The following is a 23,010-nucleotide window of genomic DNA, read 5'->3' on the forward strand; positions in this document are numbered from 1 at the left end:
TTAGTAAAAAAATTTCTTGGTTTATCTGTGTGGCTATAAGACTCAGTTTCTGCTAATGAGTATTAACTGTCCTTTCTTCTTTTATAAAGAAATTAAAAGTATTGTATTTCTTTCCCCCAAGTACAGAGAAAAATAAACCACCAAGTCTGTCAGTCTATATTTCTCACAACAAATTGATTGGATTGAGAAGTGCCTAGAAAATTGCTAAAATAGACCTCTGTTTCTACGAAAGTGAAATTAACAACAGGAAAATCTCACCCTTAAGGAAGCCAGCATGATCCCATTAGCTGGCGTTGGGACTGAATAAAAGCAGAGAAACAGTGGTGCTCATTCTCTCTCCCTTCCCCCACTCGCAGCCCAGCCACGTGTCGTGTGAGCGACTCGTTGCACAACAGCCTCCCCACAATGATAGGCTGAAATATTTGCAACCAGGAACTAAAATAAATTCCTTCTCTCTTTGAGTTGTTCATAACAGGTATTTTACAATATGGGTAAAACGTATAAGATCATACCTTTTTTGTTACTGGTTGGGATGTGGGCAAAGAGTTCCCAGGTCCCAGATTTCTTAACCAAAAAGGCTCACAAATTTACTAAAGAAGCAAGGTGAATTTTGTTCAAAGCAAGGCAATAGTGTAGGTTATAGAGGGATACATTTGTCAGGATAGCAAGCCATATGATCGAGAACACTGAAGGTTCCCATTATAGTTCAGGGCTTCCTTTTATGGGATTTAAGGGCAGTTTACTATGGGGCATTGTTTGGGTGATTCTCTTACTTTGGCTGACAGATCAAGTCATACATTCATTTTCCCTAATACGCATGTCCCTTCCCACATGCATCTGATTTTAATAATATGCATGCCCAGTTATACATAGGCATACAATGGTAAATAAGGGGTTATACTTAAAATTTTACTGCAGGATATAATTTCATCTTACTGTGCTTGTACCCAAAACCAGTCTAAGCCAGAAGGACCAGCCCTTCTATTCTCCACACCCAGATACCTGGAGAATTCACTTAAATAGAAATGATCTAAATGTGATTGTTACCAGGGGTAAGTGGGAAAACACACTATTGTTTGTTCAGAGATGGGAGTATGTATGTGTACCATGACGCACACAGGTGAGGGCCTGAAGGGGTTCAGGGATTGCTGGGTGCATTGTGAGGAGAAGGAAGTGAGTATACCACACACAGTTGAAAGGAATAGGTTGCAAAGTGTATTATTATACCATGGGGCGATGGGTATAACCAAAACCAAATGGGGGCCCCCAGGGTACTAAAATGTCTCTTGTTTGTCTGCCTTACTCTCACAGAATGAGTCCCAGTATTAATCCTTTTACAATTGAATTCCACCCACTTTCCCACTGTGTGTGATATATATAAGTAGCCTTTAAATAATAAATACTAAGATTGCTTTTTAAATCTGCTTTATTAGCTCCACAATATATAATGAGCATCTTTCCATGCATTAGATAAATTCTGCTAACAAAAAAATTTTAAGACTGAATCAAAAACACAAGTTTCAATTAGAAGCTGGCGGTAAGTGGAGACCCATGGGGAACAAGTAACATCAAAAATTTTACAACAGTGCATCACAAACATGTACGTTTTAGAAGCAGGGGTCCCCATATTCTCTTCAGAGAGAACTTCAGGATTCAGGGCATAAGGCAAAACTCATCGTGGTGGTCGTGGTGAGGGGGGTCAGTGCTAACGGCCCTCAGACTATGGCTCAGCTGCCTTTCCCTCAACTTCTCCATGAGCTGCCTCACATCCTCCCCAAACCTCTCCACGTTCTCCTGTCTCACCCTTGCCTGGGGCTCTCCAACCCTATACAGCAGGTCCCATCTATAGTGGGCAATGGGCGGCCTGACTCGGCGTCTGCGACTTCCTCTAGGCATGCGGTATTCGCCTGTTTCCAAAGGCATGGCCACGGGCTGCTCCCTTTTGTTAGCCTCTTGTGGCTTTTCTTCCTTCTCCTCCTTCTCCTGATGGTCATTTTCCATGTTGAGATTTTTTACTTCTTGTTCCTCTTTGGATTCCATTTCTCCTAGAAGACAAGGGAATTGTTGAAAGGTTCAGCACCGAGGACAGAGGCCCATTTTCCAACATTCACTATTTTGGGTGTCCATATGTTTACTTTGTTTTTCAAATTTTATTTTCCTACCTGAAAGGCCCAACACGCCCTCTAGAGGGCCCCCAGTCCCATCCCCTCTCCCCACAACCCACCATTTTCCCCGTTGATCAATCTCCAAGGCTTTTGCAGCCGTCAAAATGGAGGATGGAGCTGGTGGATGGGGATGGTGGAAGGTGGTGGGGTAGATGGGAGGTAGAACGAGGGGGATGGGATGGAAGGTGGGAAGGAATGGATGTGAGGAGGGCTGACTTTCCAGACAAGGCTTTCCGCACGCTCCTCCAACCCTCCCCTCCCCACTCCGCGCCCCCCCCAACACACACACACACACACACACACACACACACACACACACACACACACACACACACACACTGCCCTGAACCGACCTGGGCCTATCCCTCGCCGCGGAGTCCTCCTCTCAATTGTCCTGCCAGACGCGCCGCCGCGACTCTCGGCTTGCAGACCTGCAGACAGGGTGGGATGGGAGCGACTCAGCGCGGAGATCAGTACCGCACCCCCTCCTCCGCCTGCACCCCCACTGCCCAGCCTTTCCCGCCTCCCACAGCCACCAGCAGCCCGTCCCCTTCCAGGCTCTCCAGGGCTAGGTCTAGCAGTGGCCCCTGCCAGCCCGCCCAGCCGGCCCTTCCCGAGACCCCCGCCATCCCCGCCCGCAAGCAGGGGCGCCCCTTCCCCGGGCGCAGCCGCGGTTCTCCTTGCCATGCACAAAGCCGCGGGGCCGCCGCGCCGTCCTGCAGCGCGCTCCGGCGCACCGGGAGGCTGTGGCCCTAGGGCCGCTGCGTGCGGGCCCCTTACCTGCGCCGCTCGCCCAGGGCCCGATGCCAGCCCGCCCTGCGCAGGGAAGCGCGGAGCTGGAGACCAGACGCAAGTGACGACTGCACCCAAGGCTGCGTCGCTCTGCAGCCCCGGGTCACGTGAGGGCCCCGCGTCACTGCCAAGCTAGCTCCCCTGCTCAGGAGGCCAGTGCGACAGGAGGCCCCGCCCCAGCTCCCCGCTTTGAGCGCGCAAGTCACGCCCCACCCGTCACTCATCCAGATCCTCGCCAATCTGAGTACCCACAAGTGGCCTCACCGTCTGGAGGTTGGACTTCTCCCTTCCCTGTTTCCAGGGAGAGTCTGCATCCGTCCTTCTTGGTTCAGCACCACCACATCCTCACCCTGGCGTTCTGCTTTCTCCGTTCTTTACATCTGTATAGATTCTTTCTATTAATTTCTCTTTATTTTCTTTTTAAACATTAATGAGTCTCAGCCACAACTGGTGCCTCACTCTTGAAATCATGGCACTAGGGAGGCTGAAGTAGGAGATTCACCAAGAGTTAGGACCAGTGTAGAGTACATAGTAAATTTCAAATCATTTTGGGCCACAGAATGAGACCCTCTTTCAAAACAACAAATTTTCATACCTCAATTTTTGAAAAGCAGGAAATTTTATTTTTGAACTAAATGTTTGAAACTGGCATGGTAACACACACACACACACACACACACACACACACACACACACACCATGTTCACCTGTGCTGGATGCAATGCATATATTGCATATATTCAATTGCTACAAACTATTTTTAGAACATTCTAGTTTGCTTGAATTTTTCTCTGGAAAAAAAATTTAAAACAGAGAATCTCTTTGAACACAATCTGTGTTTCTAAAATCAGTTAAGTGCATCTTAAGAGACAACTTCAGTTGTTAGAGCATAGCAATTTTATGAAAACAGAATCTATATCCCGTCTGGAACCAATACCAAGTGTTGAATAATTCTGTTCCATTTTATCCTTCATTTTTAACTGTAGAAAGGCTTTTGCTAGCAACTGAAAGTTAATGGCTATTACTATGGGTGGCTTTAAGGATCTAAGTAAAGGGGAAAAGCTGTGAGGTAGTCATGCAAGTTGAGGGATAGAAGATAGATCATCTCTGCTGTAAAAAGAGGCTAAGAACTGCTAGTTTCCCTACCAACAAATTCCAGAGCCCCTAATTTCCTATGTTCAGGTTCCTGTTGCATATTTCCAAGTCACATGGAGATATCACCTTTGGATTCTTTTCTCCAACTCTTCCACAAGTCCTTCCCTAGTGAATTACCTTCTAGCATAGGATAGAGGTCTGTGCCCATACTGGAAACCACCCTAAACTTTTGTAGATTCCATGTAAAGTAGCAAGTGTCTGTTGAGTGAGGGAAAAGGGGAATCCCAAGACTGCCTGCTCTTCTTAGCACCCAGCTAGGGTAGAATCCTGTCTGTGTTCCGTTTGTTAACTCTTATGGAGCATTGGAGGTGTGGACTGCTAGTATATTTATCATAATTGCTTCACCTCCAGACCACTGAGCAGGAAGAGCTCTGTGAGTTTGAGGCCAGACTGGTAAACACAGCAAGTGCCAGATCAGCTGAGATACTGTCCAAAAAAAAAAGTAACATGTGGCTAGAAATAATAAAGATCAAGGCAAAAATTAATGAAATGAAACTAAAATAACAATACATACACCCAATCAAAGAGTTGGTTCTTCAAGATAAACAGTACTTACATCTTAACCAAACTAACAAAAGAGAGAGAAAACTCAAATAAACAAAATCAAAGATGAGAGGGAAGTTGTTAAAACTCGTATGTCCTGCTGAAATTAAATCCAGAAGATGTCATAAACAAATTAAAAAGACACAAAAAGCAATGAAATTGATACAGTAATTGAAAGTCTCTCCACCAAGCAAATCCCAGAACTGGACAGAGTGATGAATTCTCTCAAACATTAAAGGAAGGTCTAATACTAATACTCCTTAAACTGTTCTACAAAATAGAAATGGAAGCCAGTTCTTACACTGACATCAGATCTGGATAAAGACATAACAGAAAAAGAAAGCTACAAGCCAATTTCCTGGATGAACATAGATACAAATTTTTTCAACCAATAGGGTTGGATGCATTCACATCAAAGGGATCTTGAGCCCCCACCGCTAACCAAGAAACTATGGACAGTTGATGGCTTCTGAGGAGTTATTTAATGGTGAGGCTCCTGGTAGGTCAACCACACTCCATGAATACCTCTATAATGAGAAGCATATGGCCAACACAAATTGGAGTGAGCGACTAAATTTTTAAAAGGGGACACAAAGATGGGGGCATTAAATTGTTAATTTAGAAATGTAAATTATCTTATTTTCAGAAAAAATTGTCAGTGTGTATATGCATGCACAGGCATATGTCTCTATAGTAATGTATTAGTCTTCCAAAGCTATTATGGTGAAATAGTGCACACTGATGGCTTGAAGTTACAAAAACGTCCTGGAATAATTTGGAATAGACAAAACAATGAAGGCTATTTGTGACAAACATTTAGCCAACATTATACTAAATGTGGCAAAAAAAAAAAATAACATTTCCTCCAAATTTGGGAAGAATATAAGGTGCATACTCTCTCCACTCCTAAATCAATATATTTCTTGAAGTCTTGGGGGGGGGGGAGAAGGCAAGAGAAAGATATAAGGGGTTAAAAAAAGAAAGGAAGAGGTCAGATTATCCCTATTCACAGAGAACATAATTGTATACTTAAAAGAACCTTGCATTAAAAAGAAAGTCTTACAAGGTGTGTATGGTCTTTGTAACACATTGGTTTGGGATTTATGACCTCCAGATTATGAGAAAATAAATTTCTGTAGATTTAAACTATCCAGTGTGCAGTACATACTTTATATGTGTTAGACAACTAAAGACATCCACAAAAAGATACACACTTATGTATGCCTACACATGTACACAAGTGTTCCTTTTTTTTTTTTAAACATAATTTTGTATTGATCCTTTGGGAATTTCATATCATGCACCCCATCCCATTCATTTCCCAGTCCCTTCATATCTGCCCTTCACCCTTGTAGCATTCCTCCCACAAAGGAAAACTTAAAAATAAGTAATAATACAAATAAGAATATGAATTAAAACACAAACAAATATAGACAAACAAAATGGCAAACAACAAAACTCCCTTCACTCTTTCATCTTTCCCGCCTCTCCATGGCTTCTTCATTTGTCTCAGTGCCCTTGGGAGCTGCAGTGTAGTATGCAGTGTATAGACCCTTTTTCCCAAACAGCTTCACTTGCAAATGGTCATTATATAACATGTTGTTGGTCATGTTTAAGGCCTCTGGCCTCTGGCATACCGTCAATATGGGACTCTCACCAAAACTCCTCCCAGATATCCTGCTGTTGCCCAGAGTCATGGAGGTCCTGCAGCTATGGTTCCACAAAACCAGTCCCTTCATGCACTCCAGCAGGTCATAGATGGGGTAGATGTTTGGGAGTGCCCATTCAAAGCCCTGCAGGTGGGCCTGGGTGGTAGGCAAGCTGGTCAGTCTGGGCCTCTGGAAACACCCCCTTCAGGCTAGGGGCAGAGCAAGATCTCCCATGCCTGTGGTGAGGGGTGAGGTCAGCTATCATCTGGCCAGTAAGGGCAGCAGCCATCTCTGCATGGCCCTTATACCTCAACACATGGTTCAACGTATGGTTCACATGGGTCCCTGTCATAACACAGGCAATGCAACATCAACACAGACCCCAACTACCCTAGAACCAAGGACCCAGACATGGCTATCAACAGCAGGTTGGGCCGATATGTCATCATAGGCCCCAGGAGGCAGCACAAGCCTTTCAGATCCACATGGACTGAGCCCATCAGTAGCATGGTCCCCAGACTCCAACATGGCCCCAGGTGGCCAGACCCAGGCAGTTGCATGGCCTTCAGTGGTATCAGGAGCCATGGACATTAACACAGACCCTGGTTACAGTAGGGCCACAGACCCAGACAAGGTCTCTCAGCCACAGCCAGAGCCCAGATGATACCATGGTCCTGGGTAGCAGCGAAGGACACTCAGATCTGTATGGCCCCAGTGGCAGCATGATACTCGAATACCAACAGACTCCAAGCATTTGCACGTCCTTTGGTGGTAATAGGAGCCACAGACATGAACACAGAACCTTGCTGCAGTAGGGCCACGGACCCAGACATGACCCTCAGCTGCTGTTCAGGCCTGGATGTCTCCATGGCCCTGGGGCACTGCAAGCCACCCAGATCAAGATGGCCCCTGTGGCAACATGACCCTCAGATACCAACATGGCCTCAGATGTCATCCCAGATCCCCGCATCCTCACAGCCTTGGGTGGCAGCAGGAGCCATGAACATCAACACAAATCTCAGCTGCTGCAGGGCAACAGACCCAGACATGGCCCTTGGCAGCAGCCCAGGCCCAGAGGTCACCCTGACCACGGATGGCAAGCAAGCCTCCCACATCAGCCCGTTCCTCACCACCTTCCTGTCTTCAGATCTGCGTCTCTCCACAAGACATGAACCATTCTGCTTCTCCCTCCCTCCCTCCCTCCCTCCCTCCCTCCCTCCCTCCCTCCCTCCCTCCCTCTCTCTCTCTCTCTCTCTCTCTCTCTCTCTCTCTCTCTCTCTCCCATACTCCACCATATATTTGCTCAGCATAATGGTGCCCGACTGCAGTTTCTCTTCCCTGCCCAGGGTAGATGGCCCCGGGCAGGCACATAGGTGACCTTCACCCATTTGGTCCTAATGGCACTGGGCAGGCCTGCAAGTTTCTCTACCTACATGCCCGCCTAGGGCCGGCTGCCCTGTAAGGGAAAGAAAACCACAGGCTTGCCGGGCTCGATTGGGACCAGACAGATGGACACTTTTTCTCTTAAAATAATAATCTTAGCTGGGCGGTGGTGGCGCACGCCTTTAATCCCAGCACTCGGGAAGCAGAGGCAGGCAGATCTTTGTGAGTTTGAGGCCAGCCTGGTCTACAGAGCAAGATCCAGGAAAGTCACAAAGCTACACAGAGAAACCCTGTCTCTAAAAATCAAAATCATCTATCAAAATCATCAACATCATCATCATCATCATCTTTATTTTCCTTTTCTAAATCATTTCAGGATTTGTGGCTACTTTTGTACTTTTAGTGGTGAAACATATTTTCATAGGTTTCCAGGATATATTTTTTTTGAGACAGGATTTCTCTGTGTAACAGCCCAGGCTGTCCTAGAACTCATCCTGTAGACCAGGCTGGCCTGGAACTCACAGAAATCTGCCTGCCTCTGCCTCCCTAGTGCTGGGATTAAAGGCGTGCACTGCCACCGCCACCACCACCACCACCACCCCGCTTATTTCTTTTAATAAAAATACAAAGTTAATCATAATTTCCTTACCCTTGCCTCTTTTTATATCAAGGATTTTTATAGTATGACAGTTACATATATGGGAATTATTATTCTTCACAGGCTTTTATGTGTCCTTTAATGTTATATCGTACCAATTACGCTGGTTTTAATTTTGAATAAATTTGTATGGCTAATAGAAGAATATTGTTATCTGCATGAAATACTTGATGAATACTTTAGGCACACAGAACATCAGTACTCAGTTTTAAAAGGGTTAGAGAGTCTGCTCAACATAGGAAGCTGTATAGCCCACAGGAGCATAAATGTACAGCCTAAGACTGGGTCTAAGGCTTCAGTCTCTATAGCAGTTCTTCCTTAGAGGTACTCATCCTTCTAACACAGTCTGTCTCCATCAACAGCATCTTCTGAGCGTGACACGATTATCACAAACTACCCGCAACTGAGATTGCCTCCTCGGGGCCTGCCCAAGACTAGACCTCTCATTAGCCAATCGGTGAATGGAGCCTATCCCTCTCTGTCAAACTATTGGCTACTGATGGATTCTAGGGGAAAGGAAATCATTGTCTTTACCCATGTCCCCACAGGTGAGGCCAAGGGACACATGGCCACATAGATGGCCCTGTTCATACTCAGAGGGGCACAATGCAAAACAAAAGACTTGAGTGTGAGACAAGGACGTGGAGGGAAGAGGGAGGGTGGAAAGGAGATGTGACAGGGTGAGGAGTGGGAGTAACCAGAATGGATTACAGAAACATGAAATGCTCAACAAATTTAATAAAATTTATAATAGAAGAAAATGTAAGAAACAAGGATCCTGACATATGTGGCAAATACACCAACAACAGGCCATTTAGATACATGAAAGTTCGATTCACAAGCTAGGCCTTAGCTTCCAGGATGTAACTAGATGCCCCAGTTCATTTAAATGGAAATCACTGTACTAGAACAAAATTGCAACAGAGGGTTGAAGAAATAAGATAGCGACACCCAGGGATTTCTTCTTGGTGTGCTGTTCTTAGGATCCTGGACCTGGCTGTATGGAGGTATCCTCTGGGCTCACGTCCTGTACCTGGAGGAAGTAAAGGACACAATTGGGAGATAAGCAGATCCAAGAAACTAGCATCATTTCCAGGCCACTTGGCCTTTCTCATCTGGCTTCAATTACCAAACCTCACCTTGAGTAAAGCCAGGCTTTGTATGGTTTTGCTGTAATCCCACTGCTCATCATTAAGGCACCTGTGATAGAGGATGAGCAGACAGCATCCATCAAAACACAAGAAAAGAGACACTGACAACACAGAGGCATTTCCTGACCCGTGTGACAGAAACATGCCTCTACGTGTATTTAAAGATATTCAGCAAGATGACACTTGTGCCATAATATGGAGAAATTCCTGAAAATCAAAGGTCTCTCTTTAAATGAACAGGGTCCATGGATTTTGGGGAATCATTCAATAGCTATTTAAAATGGTTAGTTAGCCTACACTTTACCGAGAACAGGGGAAACTGTTCAGTAAGACAGTGAATGAAATGAAGAAACAAAGCCTGTATGTTCCAAAGACAGTGAATGAAATGAAGAAGCAAAGCCTATATGTTCCAGAACTCATTCTCCTAGTCCTACCTCATACTCCATCATTGTGTACACCCAACACTCACTTCTGAGACCACTCAGCATTCATCCCAGACTGCATCATCTTCTGTTGATCTTGAGAGAAGGCAGGTAATGTGGCCACAGGGATGGAGGCACTGGGAAGCCCTTGGACGTTCCTTACAAACAGCTTGTCATTGATGATATGAAGGCTGGAGGAAAAGCATTCCCGAGATGGATGGGAAAAGAGACAAAAATATACTTCCCAACAATTGTCATGCTCTCACTGTGCAGCAACCAGACTGTTCTCATATTCCTGCTTTGCCCTGCTTTTCTTCCCTGGTTATCTACAATGTTCCCAGAGAAGGAGCACACTGTTGGAGACTGTCTATATAAATAGAATGGCAGATTTAACTTTAATTCAAAAATGGTTTTATCAACTAAAAAGAGTGGACAGTATAATCAACATTTTTAGAAGACAGAACTACAAATGGGCAATGTGACCTGACTAAATTCACAGAATAAGCCTGAAATAAGCAAAGAAGAGGCTGGTAGTCTGACCCCAAAGTCCACACTGTTAACCACTACACAAGACTACTCCTTGAATCTACCCATTGCCTTTCCACAATATTGGTAATAGCCCGAGCACAGCATTGTCACACTGCTGGCCCGCGCTGGGGTGAGAGTGCCCATCCACAGCACAGCACTTACTCTGAACTGTTGCCATAGGAAGCAATGAAGGTCCGAGTGAAGGCATGAGTACATCCCTGCGAGCTGCCCTCCACTTCAAGGACAAGAAACAACAATGCACTTTTAGAGTTGTCACCGCTTAAGACTCCCAAGGGCATTCCCCAGTCAGGGTCTTATAGCAAAAGGGGCCAAGAACCACTCAATATTTGGCTTGGAGTCAGGGGAATGTGGCAGGAATGGAGAGGGCTGGTGACAATGGAAATGGTCCACTCCCCTTGATGGGCCCCCTACCACATGCTGGACCCTAGGAAACATCCCTTCCAATGTTCCCTTGGTCTGTTTTCCATTAAGGTGGGGAGGGGGAGTTTAATTGGCACCATTTGCAACTGTGGAAATGCCGAGGTTAAGCAACTGGCCCAAAGTCAGAGTAAGAATGTGGAATGAGAGACACCAACCCCACGGCTCCCCTGTCCTCCCTCACCCCTGAGCTGTGGGGCAGACAGGCACAGCCTTCGGGGAGACCAGGATGGTCTGTGGGCAGGATGCTGTGGACAGGAGAGCGCAAAGGGGGACAGGAAGGAATGGCACACAATTGAGGGGAGGTGGGGGAGTTCTCAGGGGTGCACATCCAGGGCAGGAAGCAGGACAGGGTCTCAAGAGGGGATTCCACAGACACTCACCTTCCTTGAACAATCCACTAACAGAGAAGCAAATCATTGTTTCCTAAAAGGGAAACAAGGCATGAGCTCAGGTCCCGCATAACTTTCTACTCACCCTCAGATTTCTGAGTACGTGATGTGGCCCATGAAAAGAGCAGGTGCTTACTGTCTGGAAACATATGTCCACCACAAAGGAGGTGAGGTCATGCTGAGTTTTGGGCAATGTACGAAGAAAGTAAATAATGTCACATTTTTTATGCTTCAGCAGCTGCCTCCGAATATCTGTAAAGGGGGAGAGAGAAAGCTATGTGTCCTTGGAGTTGCACATACTTTTTACACTCTCACACAGCATTCCCCAGTCAGAGCCACATGCTAAAGGGTTTAGGAACAAGCAGCGGTTGGTTTGGAGTCAAGAGAGTGTGGCAGGAATGGAGAGTGCAACAACAGCCTTGGCCTCTGGTGTCTGTGATTGTACCCTCTACCCCCCTTTATCTTGCTCAGTCTTATCCACCACCCACTTACAAGAATCCTTGAGAACCTTCATATTTCTACTATACTTGAAGTACTCCCACAAGCTGCTCCTAGGAGAAAGGGAAAACAGATGTGGTGGTCAAGCCAGTGTAATGATTCCAAGGGACTGCTTGCATCTGCTGGGGAGCAGGGTGCAGTGCTCTAGGTCAGAGCTTGAGCTGATTGTGCTACTCACGAGGATGAGTCCTCGGCACTGAAGAGCACGGTCAAAGAGAAGCAAGCCTCAGCATGGTAGGCATTAAGGAGTCCCTGCCGATCTCCATTGTCATAGATGAAGTAATACCTGTTGGGGGAGGGGTGACAGGATGGGATAATCACATTGGTTTGGGCCCCAAGTGAGAGAGTTCAAAGTTTCATCAAGTCGAACTATAATGTGATAGCCCCACCTCTCCCATTCTCCCCTTCGTCGGGTTCCTGGAGGTACTTACTGATGCAGAAACTGTAGGACCATAGTCTTTACAGCCTCAGATGCAAAGAAACTTCCCTGAAATAAAAGCGAACAGAATGTAAGTGTTGACCCATTTTTATACACAAATTCAAACCTCTCTCCTCACCTTGCAAGTTGGTAAGCTCTTGTGGTCTTCAAGGCCACAGAGTGCTGGTTTAGGTGAATCCTGTCCATCCTGTGGGAGGCAAGAAAATCAGTGCAGAGGTGGCAGGTGATGCTGGTTGGTGAGGGAAAGGGATGGGTTCACAGAATGGAAGCGGTCAGAGGTCAGGTGTGAGAAGGGCCCGAAAAATGTCACTGGTAGAAGAAGTGCAGTCGGGATCATGACTTGCCATTTGGCAAGTTCTTCTGTGAGTCTGAATCGCTTCTCCCTATCTCTTTGAGGCAGAAGGGACAAGTCCAAAAAGTCCAATGTAAGGAAGACCTATTAGCTTTCAGAGCAGGTTGGATGTTGTGAGAGCCCCAGTTAGAGAAATCAGTAATCAAGGAATACACTTACCAGGCTTAATAACTTGGGGAACAATTCCAGAATTGAACTACCAAAAAAAAAAAAGGTAATCTGATTAAGAATTATGCAGTGTATATGTGTATATAAACATTGCATGGCACCCCTTTATATTATATATGTTAGATAGCATGTCTGGTTACATTATAATGCATTTATCCATCTGTCGACATATAAATATAGGAACACAGATAAAACCATACAAAAATAATTGAAAGTGAAAATACCCTCCTTATGGGATGACCTAGAAGAAAGAGAGTTGTCTTTCCCCACTGCTCTCCTCTCTCTTCTTCTTATTGTATAGCTTCTACACTCACTTCTCTAATCCCTTTCTTCAGGCTCAAGAATCCACACTGGAGGAGCCTGGCTCCAAGGACTCCTTTCCCCTCCTCACAGTCCCCATGGGAGGCTCTGCAGGGAGCAAGGCATGGCATGGGATCCCAGGAGTCTGTCACCTTGTTAGTGCCCACCATTCTAGAGATTCTGGGGCAGGGAGGTAAGAGAGGTATGGCTCAGGACTAGTAAGAGGAAGGCATGGGGATGGTAATGGAAAGGGAGTGAAAGCAGATGAGGCAGGTGTAGGGGAGACATAGAGGGTAAAGGCAAAGGAGAAAAAGGAGGCCACACAAATGGAATGGAAGATGTTCTGTCTGGCCTGATGCTAAAGCTCAGAGGTAACAGAGGAGAAAAGGAATCCTCTGCAGCAGTCCTTTACTTCATCTTCTCCAGACTGTTCACAGGACCCAAAGCAAGAATGAAACAAAGACTTTACAGTATTAGGTACTGTTGAATTCAGGCTCACAGTTCCTCCTATGCTGGCTGGGCTCACTCTGGGAACAAGGAGCCTCTCTGAGGGAAGGAGACATTCTTCAGAAACATTTCTCTCTTCTGGTCACTATGTTCTCTCCTGGAGGTTCCTCTCTACCTGTGCATGTCTGAGTAGGGGTCTAATCCAAGGAATCAACTTGCTTATCTCATGCTATGCAGGGATCCTCTTTTACATTTGGTAGGATTATGAGGAAGGTAGGTAAGGAAGATAAGGAAGACAGAAGAGATGGAAGCTTCTTTGGTTCTCCACATGACCCTCTTGCTCCAGGAAGCCCTCTGCTCCTTGGCATTGCCCCACTTCTAGATCTTTAGTTCAGAAAGCCCATGTTTCTTTCCAAGGAGGAGTAAGTCCCCAACTGTGGCCCAAAGTAAGTAATGTTACCATCATCCAGAAACTCTGACCTCATCCTGGGGTAACAGGGCCTTCGGAGCAGCCTGGGAAAGATGAAGGGACTTTATATGAGTAAGAAAAAGAGAGCTCCGGTTAGGCTAGGGGAGGAGTCCAGTGCCATCTTTCTGTGGCGTGGGAGTGCAGGCTGGAGGAGACTAGGTGCTCAGCCCCAGGAATCACACCTCAAGTCATGTGAATGGGGGAGAAGGTCAGAAGGAAAGGAGTAGTGTGGGGACAGCTGAGGATACAGACAGAGGGAAGGGTGAGGTCTCTGGTCCTCCCAAAGGGCCAGAGCTGCTCTTCTTGAAGATGCAACTGACTTTATGTTACTGGGCTTATCCGAGATGGTAGTACTCAGAGAGTTTTTGTCTGCACATATCTCTTCTGGATTCGGGTCTTGCCCCTTGACTCTCTCCCCTGCAGACTTCGCCTGCAATTATGAGAATTAATACATGGATCAAGGGAAGAGAAGCAGAAGAATCCCGAACCCTTAGCTCTTCCCCTTGTTCCCCTACCAGTAAATCCACTTCCTTGCCTCTTGTCAACACTCTGATGACCACTTCTACTTTCTCACAAGAGAAATGTCTCAGTATTATGCCTCACCTCATTTTTAGAGACATCCAGGTTATCAACAGGATGGGCCATTGCCATAGTATCGAGCAAGCCAAACAGCTGATATGATTTGCTGTAACTCTGGTTCAAGGGCAAAGCCTACAGTGATGGGAAAAAAACAGAGTTAAATGATATAACAGGGGATACTTGAGACCAATCTAAGTACCAGAAACCTGTACCAAACTTGCTCTCAAAACAGCACCAAATGTAAGGTATTACCTGGGTCATGTCCTCTTCATGCATATCCAGGGAAGGAGCCATGTACCTTCCAGGTTTCAGTGCCAAGTCAGTAGGATGGGCCATCAAATCTTTGAGAAGCAAGAACAGAGAATCAGAAGGCTAAGAGGCAGCTAGCTGGTAAAGAGGGGTTGTCAGCATCAACCCTCCTCAATTTACAATTCCTAAGTTTCCACCCCAGCCAGCCTCTTCTTCCCTCATATCCTCAAACTTACTACTGTCAGTCATGCCTTGGTCAAAGGGGAGTCTCTGCATGTTAAGAACTTGCTGCGAAGTAGCAACCTGTGGGTTCAGAGCCAGCTGCAGTATCACAGATGGAGTTCTGTGACTCTGAGGCTGAAGTGATAAAAGGGACAACAGATGGGGAGAAAGACATAGGTCCAGCTGTGGCTATATAAACTGTAAGACAGCCTACATTACCTTTGTTTGATCCATCCTTTCTGACTTCAGCTCTGTCACCAAGTGGGGTTCATCACAGGGGCTGATGAAGATTGATATCTGCAGTGAACACATGAGAGTCTGTGTTAACACTAAGAACTGGGAAGCCCTAGGATCATAAATGACATTGACCCTGGCTTGCACTTTATCACAGTCACACTCCTGACACATACCTTATTATTAGACTCATCCCAAATCTTGTCACTGATACTTTTCAGTTCAAAGGCAATGCCAGAATTATCAACAAAAAACTGGGCCTGCATTTTCTCATAGTGAAACTGCGTGGATACAGGTGAGAGAAATGGAATACAGGCAAATGTCGTGGTTAATAGAGCCCTTCATCTGTCCTGGTTCCTCTCGTCTCCCACCATGTCCTCTCTTACCTCCACTGGAGTGAAAGGGATACTGCACTGGCTCTGAATCAAATCCAACAGCCACTTCCTATTGTATTTTATGCCAGAGGGAATCTAGGATAGGAGAAAAGATTGGCACATTGAAATTTAAAGTCAAACTCAATCAGACAAAAGTGTTTAGCCCATAACATAATGCATGAGCTTGTTTACATCAAAATTTAGAAAATTCGAACAAATCTATCGTGGTAGAAAACTAATCAAGAGTTGCTTGAGAAAACAATGATATGGGGAAAGAATGGAAGAGAACCATTGTAAAGGGAGACAAGGATGCTCGATGTGCTTGACAGGCATGTTGACTGTGATAATGATTTCACAGCTGTACATCCACTTATTGTTAAGTTGTGTACTTTAAAAACTTGTGACTCATTACCTGTTAATTTTCTTCAAGAAAGATATAAAATAGGAAGCTGTAAAATACTTGTTTTTAAGCTTTAAAGCAATTTCTAAAGATGGGACAAATTTGATGATTTCTTTTATATCACCTGTGTATTTCCTGACTCTCCTTTCCTTTCATTCAGGTTGTGTCCTTCAATAATAAACTCCAGATATGTAAATAAAATTTTGAAAAATTTTTGATTAATTTACTTTTTATTATCTCTCTGATTTTTGAGATTATAATACAATTTCATTTATAAAGCCATAATAAGAGATTTTACCTATGGCAGACCTAGCTTTCCTCTTTAGTAAGGACCCCAAAGACGCTTTAACTACAACCTCCCCAACACACACATATAGTTTTAGCAAAACTGAAGTATCTAGTGTAGAGCTGTTCTACCTTCTTAGCATTGATTTCTTCCTTTGCTTAAACACAACTCTCTGACTTCTCCCTGCAGTCACCCTGTTCTCTTTATATTGCCTCTCTGATTTTCCCCTTCATTTATCCAGCATGTGGACTCTGGTGTCAACTCCACTGCACTCAGAAAAGCACCCAATGACTCTACACAAGTCCAACACAACTCCTCCTGATCGCCTTCTTTTGAGCATTAAATCCATTTTGCTGGGGTACTTACTGTGACCTTGAACCAGTTTTTTGAGGTGTCATCTTGCTTGTCCTCTGCATTTCTCTCTCTGGAGGTTTTAGCTCTTCCTCCCTGTTAACATGCATTTGGTTTTGTTTATATAAGTTGATTCTCTGATGCCGGGATGGAATACCATATGGAGTGCTGTTGGAAAATGAAGTAAAAGTAGTCCACATATACTTAGAAATTCTCCAATAGACCATTTGCCCCACTTGTACCAATGCTACAAAAAAAAAAGATTGCTCAACCACTTGGAGATATAAATGACATATTTAACCACAGTGTTATGCATTACTCTAGCTAGTATATTCCAGCCATGCTGACTGGTCACTTACTATCTTCTTCGAGTATACATGGGAGAATTACTCATTGCTGGCTGTCCATCTTGCTGCTGGTGGAATGAAGTACGCATTTGCATTGTATCTCTGATGTGTTCAGTCGAGTTCAGAAATCTCCTTCGGAAAATACCCCGACATTTCATTCTTCTTTGAAAAGGGTTAGTTTGGGAGCTGTGCCCTTAAATTAAAATCAATACATCAACATATAATACCAAAAAAAGGTCCTGGGAAAATACAATGGCAAATGAAGATTGTTAGTTATTATAATCCACCCCTAAAAAATATCTGTAAGCAGTGTGAAAAAATATTGGAAGACTTCACTGTGCTTCCACCTCCTGGGGTGTGAGAGGAAGGGGGCACTCACGCTAAGGAGAGAACAAATGCAGAGGTAAAGGTTTGGGCTCAATAACTGGTCTGTGATGATGTTCCTAACTGTCTTACCCTGCTCAGGCTGAGGGATCTGAGACAAATATGTTTCATTCCTCAATCTTGACTCTCCTGTTTGAAGATAATAAAAATTATCTTGGAAGGTTTTTTTTATGGTTCAAGGATCACAGGCAAACTCCCTGCCTCAAAAAAGGGAGCTAGACAAGTGATACATAAAGCAAAACAAAATATGCACATTGTATCTTGCTCAAATATTATCGTGAAGATTAGTAAAGGAGAAGGGAAGAAGTGAAAGGAAATATGGTGAACATATCTATCATATCTTAGTTGAGAAGTTTCCACATTAAAAAAGACATCAAGTTCAAGTAAAAACGGTAATAGAATAGAACAAAAGTGCACATTGAGAAAAAGAGCTATCTCAGCAGTTTGGAGAACTTGTTGCTCTTGTGGTGGATGGGAGTTCAGGTCCCAGCACCCACATGGTGGCTCACGGCCATCTGTAACTCCAGTTCCAGGGGATCTGATGTGCTCCCCTGATCTCCTCAAGTACCAGGCACACATATGGTGCATATGCATAAGTGCAAGCAAAGCACTCACATACATGAAATAAATAAACCTTACAAAGTTAAACTAAAACAGAAATGGACTATGAGATGGCTCAGCAGGTAAAGAACTTGCCACCTAGCCTGACCACTGGAGTTCAATTCCCTAAACACACATTGTGGATGAAGAGAACTGTTTTCCTCGAGTTTCCTGTTGTTCTGTGATCTCCAAACATGTACCCACAAACATACACTGAATGAATAAATGAGTGGATGGATAAATGAATGAATGTTTAAAAAACAGAAATATCCCTTTGGGGTCTGGCAGCACACACTAATAATACCCAGTCCCTAGGAGGCAGAGAAAAGAAAACTGTCACAAGTTCAAGGTCAAGCTAGTCTATATACAATCATCAGTGCAGTAAAGAAGACTCAATGACACTGATAAATTTGTAAGCAAATCTGAGTAGTTAGTGTACAATACAATACTTCTTCTGGGATGCATATGCATATCTTGGATAGATATTGTAATGAAGACTAGAAAAAAAGAGAAGGGAAATATTAAAGAAGTTGTGATATTCATATCTCACATATAATGAAAGTGCATGACAAATCAAGCCAGGATAAATAGAATCATAATGTTGCAAGGTTTATGTATTGTCTGAGGACAGATAAAAATAAGTGTATGCTGGGTGGTGCTGGTGGTGGCGGCCCAAGCCTTTAATCCAGCACTCAGGAGCAGGTGAATCTCTGTGAGTTCGAGGACAGCCTGACCTACAGAGTGAGTTTCAGGACAGTCAAGACTACGCAGAGAAACCCTGAAATGAAAACAAAAAAAAAAAAATGAATAAAAGATAAATATATAACATATAGATATTTGTACCAAATTAAACCTATGATTTCATTGATGGGCAGACAGAGCCTGATTACATAAAAAAAAATCCATTAGCTAGGTATAGTGGAACATGTCTGAAAGTTACTACTTGGGAAGCAGAGGCAGGAGAATCAGAAATGCAAGTCCCGCTTTAGCTACTTAGGGAGTTCAAGGCCAGACTGGCCTACATAATGAGACCCTGTCTGAGAACAAAGAAAACAAAGGATTCTTCAAATGTTCTTTTTTTGTGTGTGTGTGTTTTTTGAAACAGAGTTTCTCTGTGTAACTTTGTGCCTTTCCTGGAACTTGCTCTGTAGACCAGGCTGGCCTCAACTCACAGAGATCCGCCTGCCTCTGCTTCCCGAGTGCTGGGATTAAAGGTTTGCGCCACCACCACCGGCCAAATGTTCTTTTAAACACATAAAATCTAATTATCTATAAAAGTTTTAAATAAAAAGGCAAAATATTCTCACTTACATGTGGAAGCTTAAAAGGTTGGCCTCATAGAAATAGAGAGTAGGATGTGATTAGCAGAGATTAGAAGCTGTGGAAGAGGAGGTGAAGAAAGACTCATTCATGTGTACAAGGTGGGACACCCATTAGAGCAGAAGGAGTAACTCCTAACACTCTTTTCTAAGATTTGTGTATGTGGGAATCCACTAACCTGGGTTCACACAGGCTCACAGAGACTGAACCAACAACCAGGGAGCCTGCATGGGACTGAAATGGGCCCTCTGCATATATGTGACAGTTGTGTAGCTTGGTGTTCTTGTAGGACTCCTAACAGTAGACTCAGGGGCTCTCTCTGACTCTTTTGCCTGCTTTTGTGACCCTTTTCCTCCTGCTGGGTTGTCTCTTCCAGCCTTAATATGAGGGTTTGTGCCTAGTCTTATTGTAACTTGATATGCCATGTTCGGTTGATATCCAAGGGAGGCCTGCCTTTTCCTGAAGGGGAATGGAGAAGGAGTGGATGAAGGGTTGGGGAGAGGGACTCAGGGGAGAGAAGGGAGGATAAACTGTGGTTGGGATGTAATATAGGAGAGAAGAATAAATTTTAAAATTAACAACAACAAAAAGAACTTGCCTGAGGCTAAATTTTTAAAAAGAAAAAAAAGATTTATGTGTGCAAGTGTGTGTGTGTGTGTGTGTGTGTGTGTGTGTGTCTGTCTGTCTGTCTGTCTGTCTGTCTATGTGAGTATATGCACACACCTGTGTACAGGGACCTCCATGCATGCACAGATGCCTGAAAATGGCATTTGGATCCCTCAGAGTTGGAGTTACAGTTGTTTGCAGGAAGCCTGTCTTGCTACATGAATGTTAGGACCAAAACACAATTTGACATGCTTGCTCAGCAAGTGTTCTTAACCACTGAGCCATCTCTTCAGTCCCAATTTTTAATGTTCTACTACACAGTGGAGTAGCTATAGTTAACAATAATTATATATATATATATTATATAAGAAAATACATATCATTTTGTACTATCCAACTGCAGGTTTGTATTGGAAATAGAAAAGGTACATTTTAAAGAAAGAAAGTATATGAGACAGGGATGTAGTTCAGTTGATCAGAGTGCCTTCCTCACATGCATACAACTGTAGGCTCCATGGCCAGCACTGCATAGACTAGGTATGATGGCACTCGCTTGTAGGGCCAGTATTCAGGAGGTGGAGGCGGAAGAGGCAGAAGTTCAAGGTCATCCTTGTCCTACATAAACAGTTCATAGCTGAGGCTACAGGAAACACTGTATCAAACAGGAGAGATAGGGAGGAGGAATGAGATAGAAGAAAGGACATTTCATAGTGATAAAAGGTTCAATTAAACAAGAAGATGGTATTAAAGTCTGCATTAGCATGCATTTCTTAATATAAAGAAAGAAAATTGGCTGGAGGTAAAATAAGTGGACAAATACACAATTTGGGGAAAATTTCAACATTAAATAACAGATAAATCTATCAGACAGTAGTTCATCTGCATAAGGGAGATTTAAACATTTTGAGAAACAAAGCGGGCATGATATCACATGCCTGTAGTCCTAGATACTTGGGAGTCTACAGCAAAAGGATCACTTTAGCCCAAGAGTTTAGGACAGCCTGAGATGTCATTTTTGTACATAGGCATACGTATGTAAAAAGCAATTTTATATATATTATATATATATATACATAGATAACAAATGTACTTAATTAACATGGAACCCTACACATATGTAAGAAACTTCAAAATAGTTCACATGGTAGGCCATAAAGCAAGTATCTAGAAGCTTCTTTTTTTCTTCTTTTTTTAAAATTTATTTTATTTTACAATACAATTCAGTTCTACATATCAGCCACAGATTCCCTTGTTCTCCCCCGTCCCACCCCCCTCCCCATCTAGAAGCTTCTATAAGGATAGTGCGATGTTCTGAATGACTGGAATAGTTTCAGTATTAATGGTTGCTTCCTTGTTCCTCTTCTAACCCTAGTGTGAATCCAAAGAATATTAATTTCCACCAAACCCTATTCTAGGTCATATTTCCTATTTTTCAACTCCTAGACCCAAGATGACCTAAGGCTCAGGTCTTTCTTCTCAATGGGGGGTGGGGGTGTATTGTGGCAGTGGGGGCGGGGTGGGGGACTTCACTTCATCTCCACAAGAAGGGAGGCTTTCCATAAAGAAACATGACAATCACCTCAGTACTCATTTGATCCTTGTCTTCTGGAGAGTGGAAACTAAACAGCTTGAGGGTTCCTGCCACCCTACCCCTACCCTGTTCCTAAAGAGGTCACCTAAGGGCCACATGGGAAGAAGAAAGGGCAGTATCACCCCTGCCCTTAGAAAAACTGGGCAAACACCTCATGCTGATCAACTCACCCATGAAAGGTCCTGAAGTACCTTGTCACAAATGTCCTGTGTTCTTCTGAGGAGAATCTGTGTGGTCTAGAGCTGAAAAACTGAGGAAAGCTGCCGAGAAAGATGAGAGCCGGCTCCAAACGTCAGCTACAAGATGGAAGTCCTCACAGGAAGTTTCATCCAGTAGAGCATAGAGAGGAGGTCCCTGGGTTGGGCAGAGTGGACTAACTTCCTGTTCTTACTGCCTCCTAACGTTTCTACCAGTCAAACACCCCGGAAGCTGCTTCAAATTGAGCCGCCGCTACACCAGAAGCCAACTAGAGTTTGAAGGCTTGGGACTCTGGTACTTGTTGCTACAAATGCAGGGAAGTTTGCATTCCCAGCTCTGAATTGGTTACATTACGCTGTGTTCTTTATTTTTTTGAGAGCTCTGAGTGACCACTGTAAACCAGGCACTGTACTTCTGTACTTGCTACATCAGATCTCTTCTCCCCTCCCCCACTCCTCAAGAAATTATCTGATCTCAGAATCACCAGCTCTCTGAAGCTGTGGAGGCTTAATGGGGTACAAGTTTTGTCTGGAGATATTCAGCTGTTACCTTGGGAAACCGAGTAGAACTAAGAACCATGCCATAGGCTGAGCCCTTTCTGCCCAGTTTGACTACACTTATGTAACAACCTTCGTTTTCTGAAGTTAGAACAAAGTAACAAAATGTTCTGAAAATCATCAAGTGATTGGAATTTGCCTTTAGCTCATTCAAGAGAGAGAACACACAAACATTCAGAGAGAGGGGCACGGGGAGAGGGGAGAGGAGAGGGAGGTGAGGAGAGACGAAAGAGGGGAGATAAAGGAACAAGCAAAGTTTATGGATCGTTGTAATGTTTCAATGAGACTAGAGTGAAAGTAGTCAATGTGGATAAATGTCTCACTGATTAGAGACAGAAATGTAGTTCCAAGCAAGAAAAAGAAAGGAAAGGGGGAGGGTCTGGATTCAAGAGCATCAATAGAACGTCCTTAAAACTACTCTCCTCAAACTTTTTGGCAGTCCAGTCTAGGTCTGTATGCTCTAAGAAATGAACCCCAGCCACAGCATGAGTTGAATAGACCCCCCCCATTTCTCTCTCTCTCTCTCTCTCTCTCTCTCTCTCTCTCTCTCTCTCTCTCTCTCTCTGTGTGTGTGTGTGTGTGTGTGTGTGTGTGCATTTACAAATATATAAATATAACCTGCTGAGGCTATTTTTGTTGTGTATATGGTTTCAGGGTTGACCACTTTGTACAGGACAAGCAATTAGTGGACTCATCCATGGAGAGGATGACTCTCCTTCTCTTAGCAGCCGTCAGTTGCCTATACTTCCTTGTCCAGGTGTGG

At 44.2% G+C, this 23,010-nt stretch overlaps 2 protein-coding genes across 2 annotated transcripts; both read right to left on the reverse strand.

The window, feature by feature from the left end:
• Positions 1 to 1,408: 1,408 nt before the first annotated feature.
• Positions 1,409 to 3,085, reverse strand: Bex1 (brain expressed X-linked 1). Its single transcript, XM_028858252.2, has 3 exons — positions 2,946 to 3,085; positions 2,519 to 2,596; positions 1,409 to 2,045 (listed from the first exon to the last, which is right to left on the reverse strand). The coding sequence occupies exon 3, from the start codon at positions 2,038 to 2,040 to the stop codon at positions 1,654 to 1,656; it is 387 nt and encodes a 128-aa protein (XP_028714085.1). The 5' UTR covers positions 2,041 to 2,045; positions 2,519 to 2,596; positions 2,946 to 3,085; the 3' UTR covers positions 1,409 to 1,653.
• A 5,978-nt stretch (positions 3,086 to 9,063) lies between these two features.
• On the reverse strand, positions 9,064 to 21,809 carry Nxf3 (nuclear RNA export factor 3). The gene is given in 22 exon segments (XM_037199257.1): positions 9,064 to 9,378; positions 9,485 to 9,545; positions 9,966 to 10,109; positions 10,609 to 10,681; positions 11,268 to 11,310; positions 11,413 to 11,528; positions 11,769 to 11,827; positions 11,953 to 12,060; positions 12,206 to 12,261; positions 12,332 to 12,400; positions 12,725 to 12,761; positions 14,270 to 14,379; positions 14,553 to 14,660; positions 14,781 to 14,869; positions 15,014 to 15,080; positions 15,219 to 15,296; positions 15,410 to 15,514; positions 15,620 to 15,703; positions 16,660 to 16,703; positions 16,706 to 16,812; positions 17,004 to 17,184; positions 21,663 to 21,809. Coding segments are annotated over 22 exon segments (1,797 nt in total). The 5' UTR covers positions 21,667 to 21,809; the 3' UTR covers positions 9,064 to 9,324.
• Between the last annotated feature and the right edge of the window lie 1,201 nt (positions 21,810 to 23,010).

This window comes from Peromyscus leucopus, chromosome X (genome assembly GCF_004664715.2).
Source record: "Peromyscus leucopus breed LL Stock chromosome X, UCI_PerLeu_2.1, whole genome shotgun sequence".
Lineage (NCBI taxonomy): Eukaryota > Metazoa > Chordata > Mammalia > Rodentia > Cricetidae > Peromyscus > Peromyscus leucopus.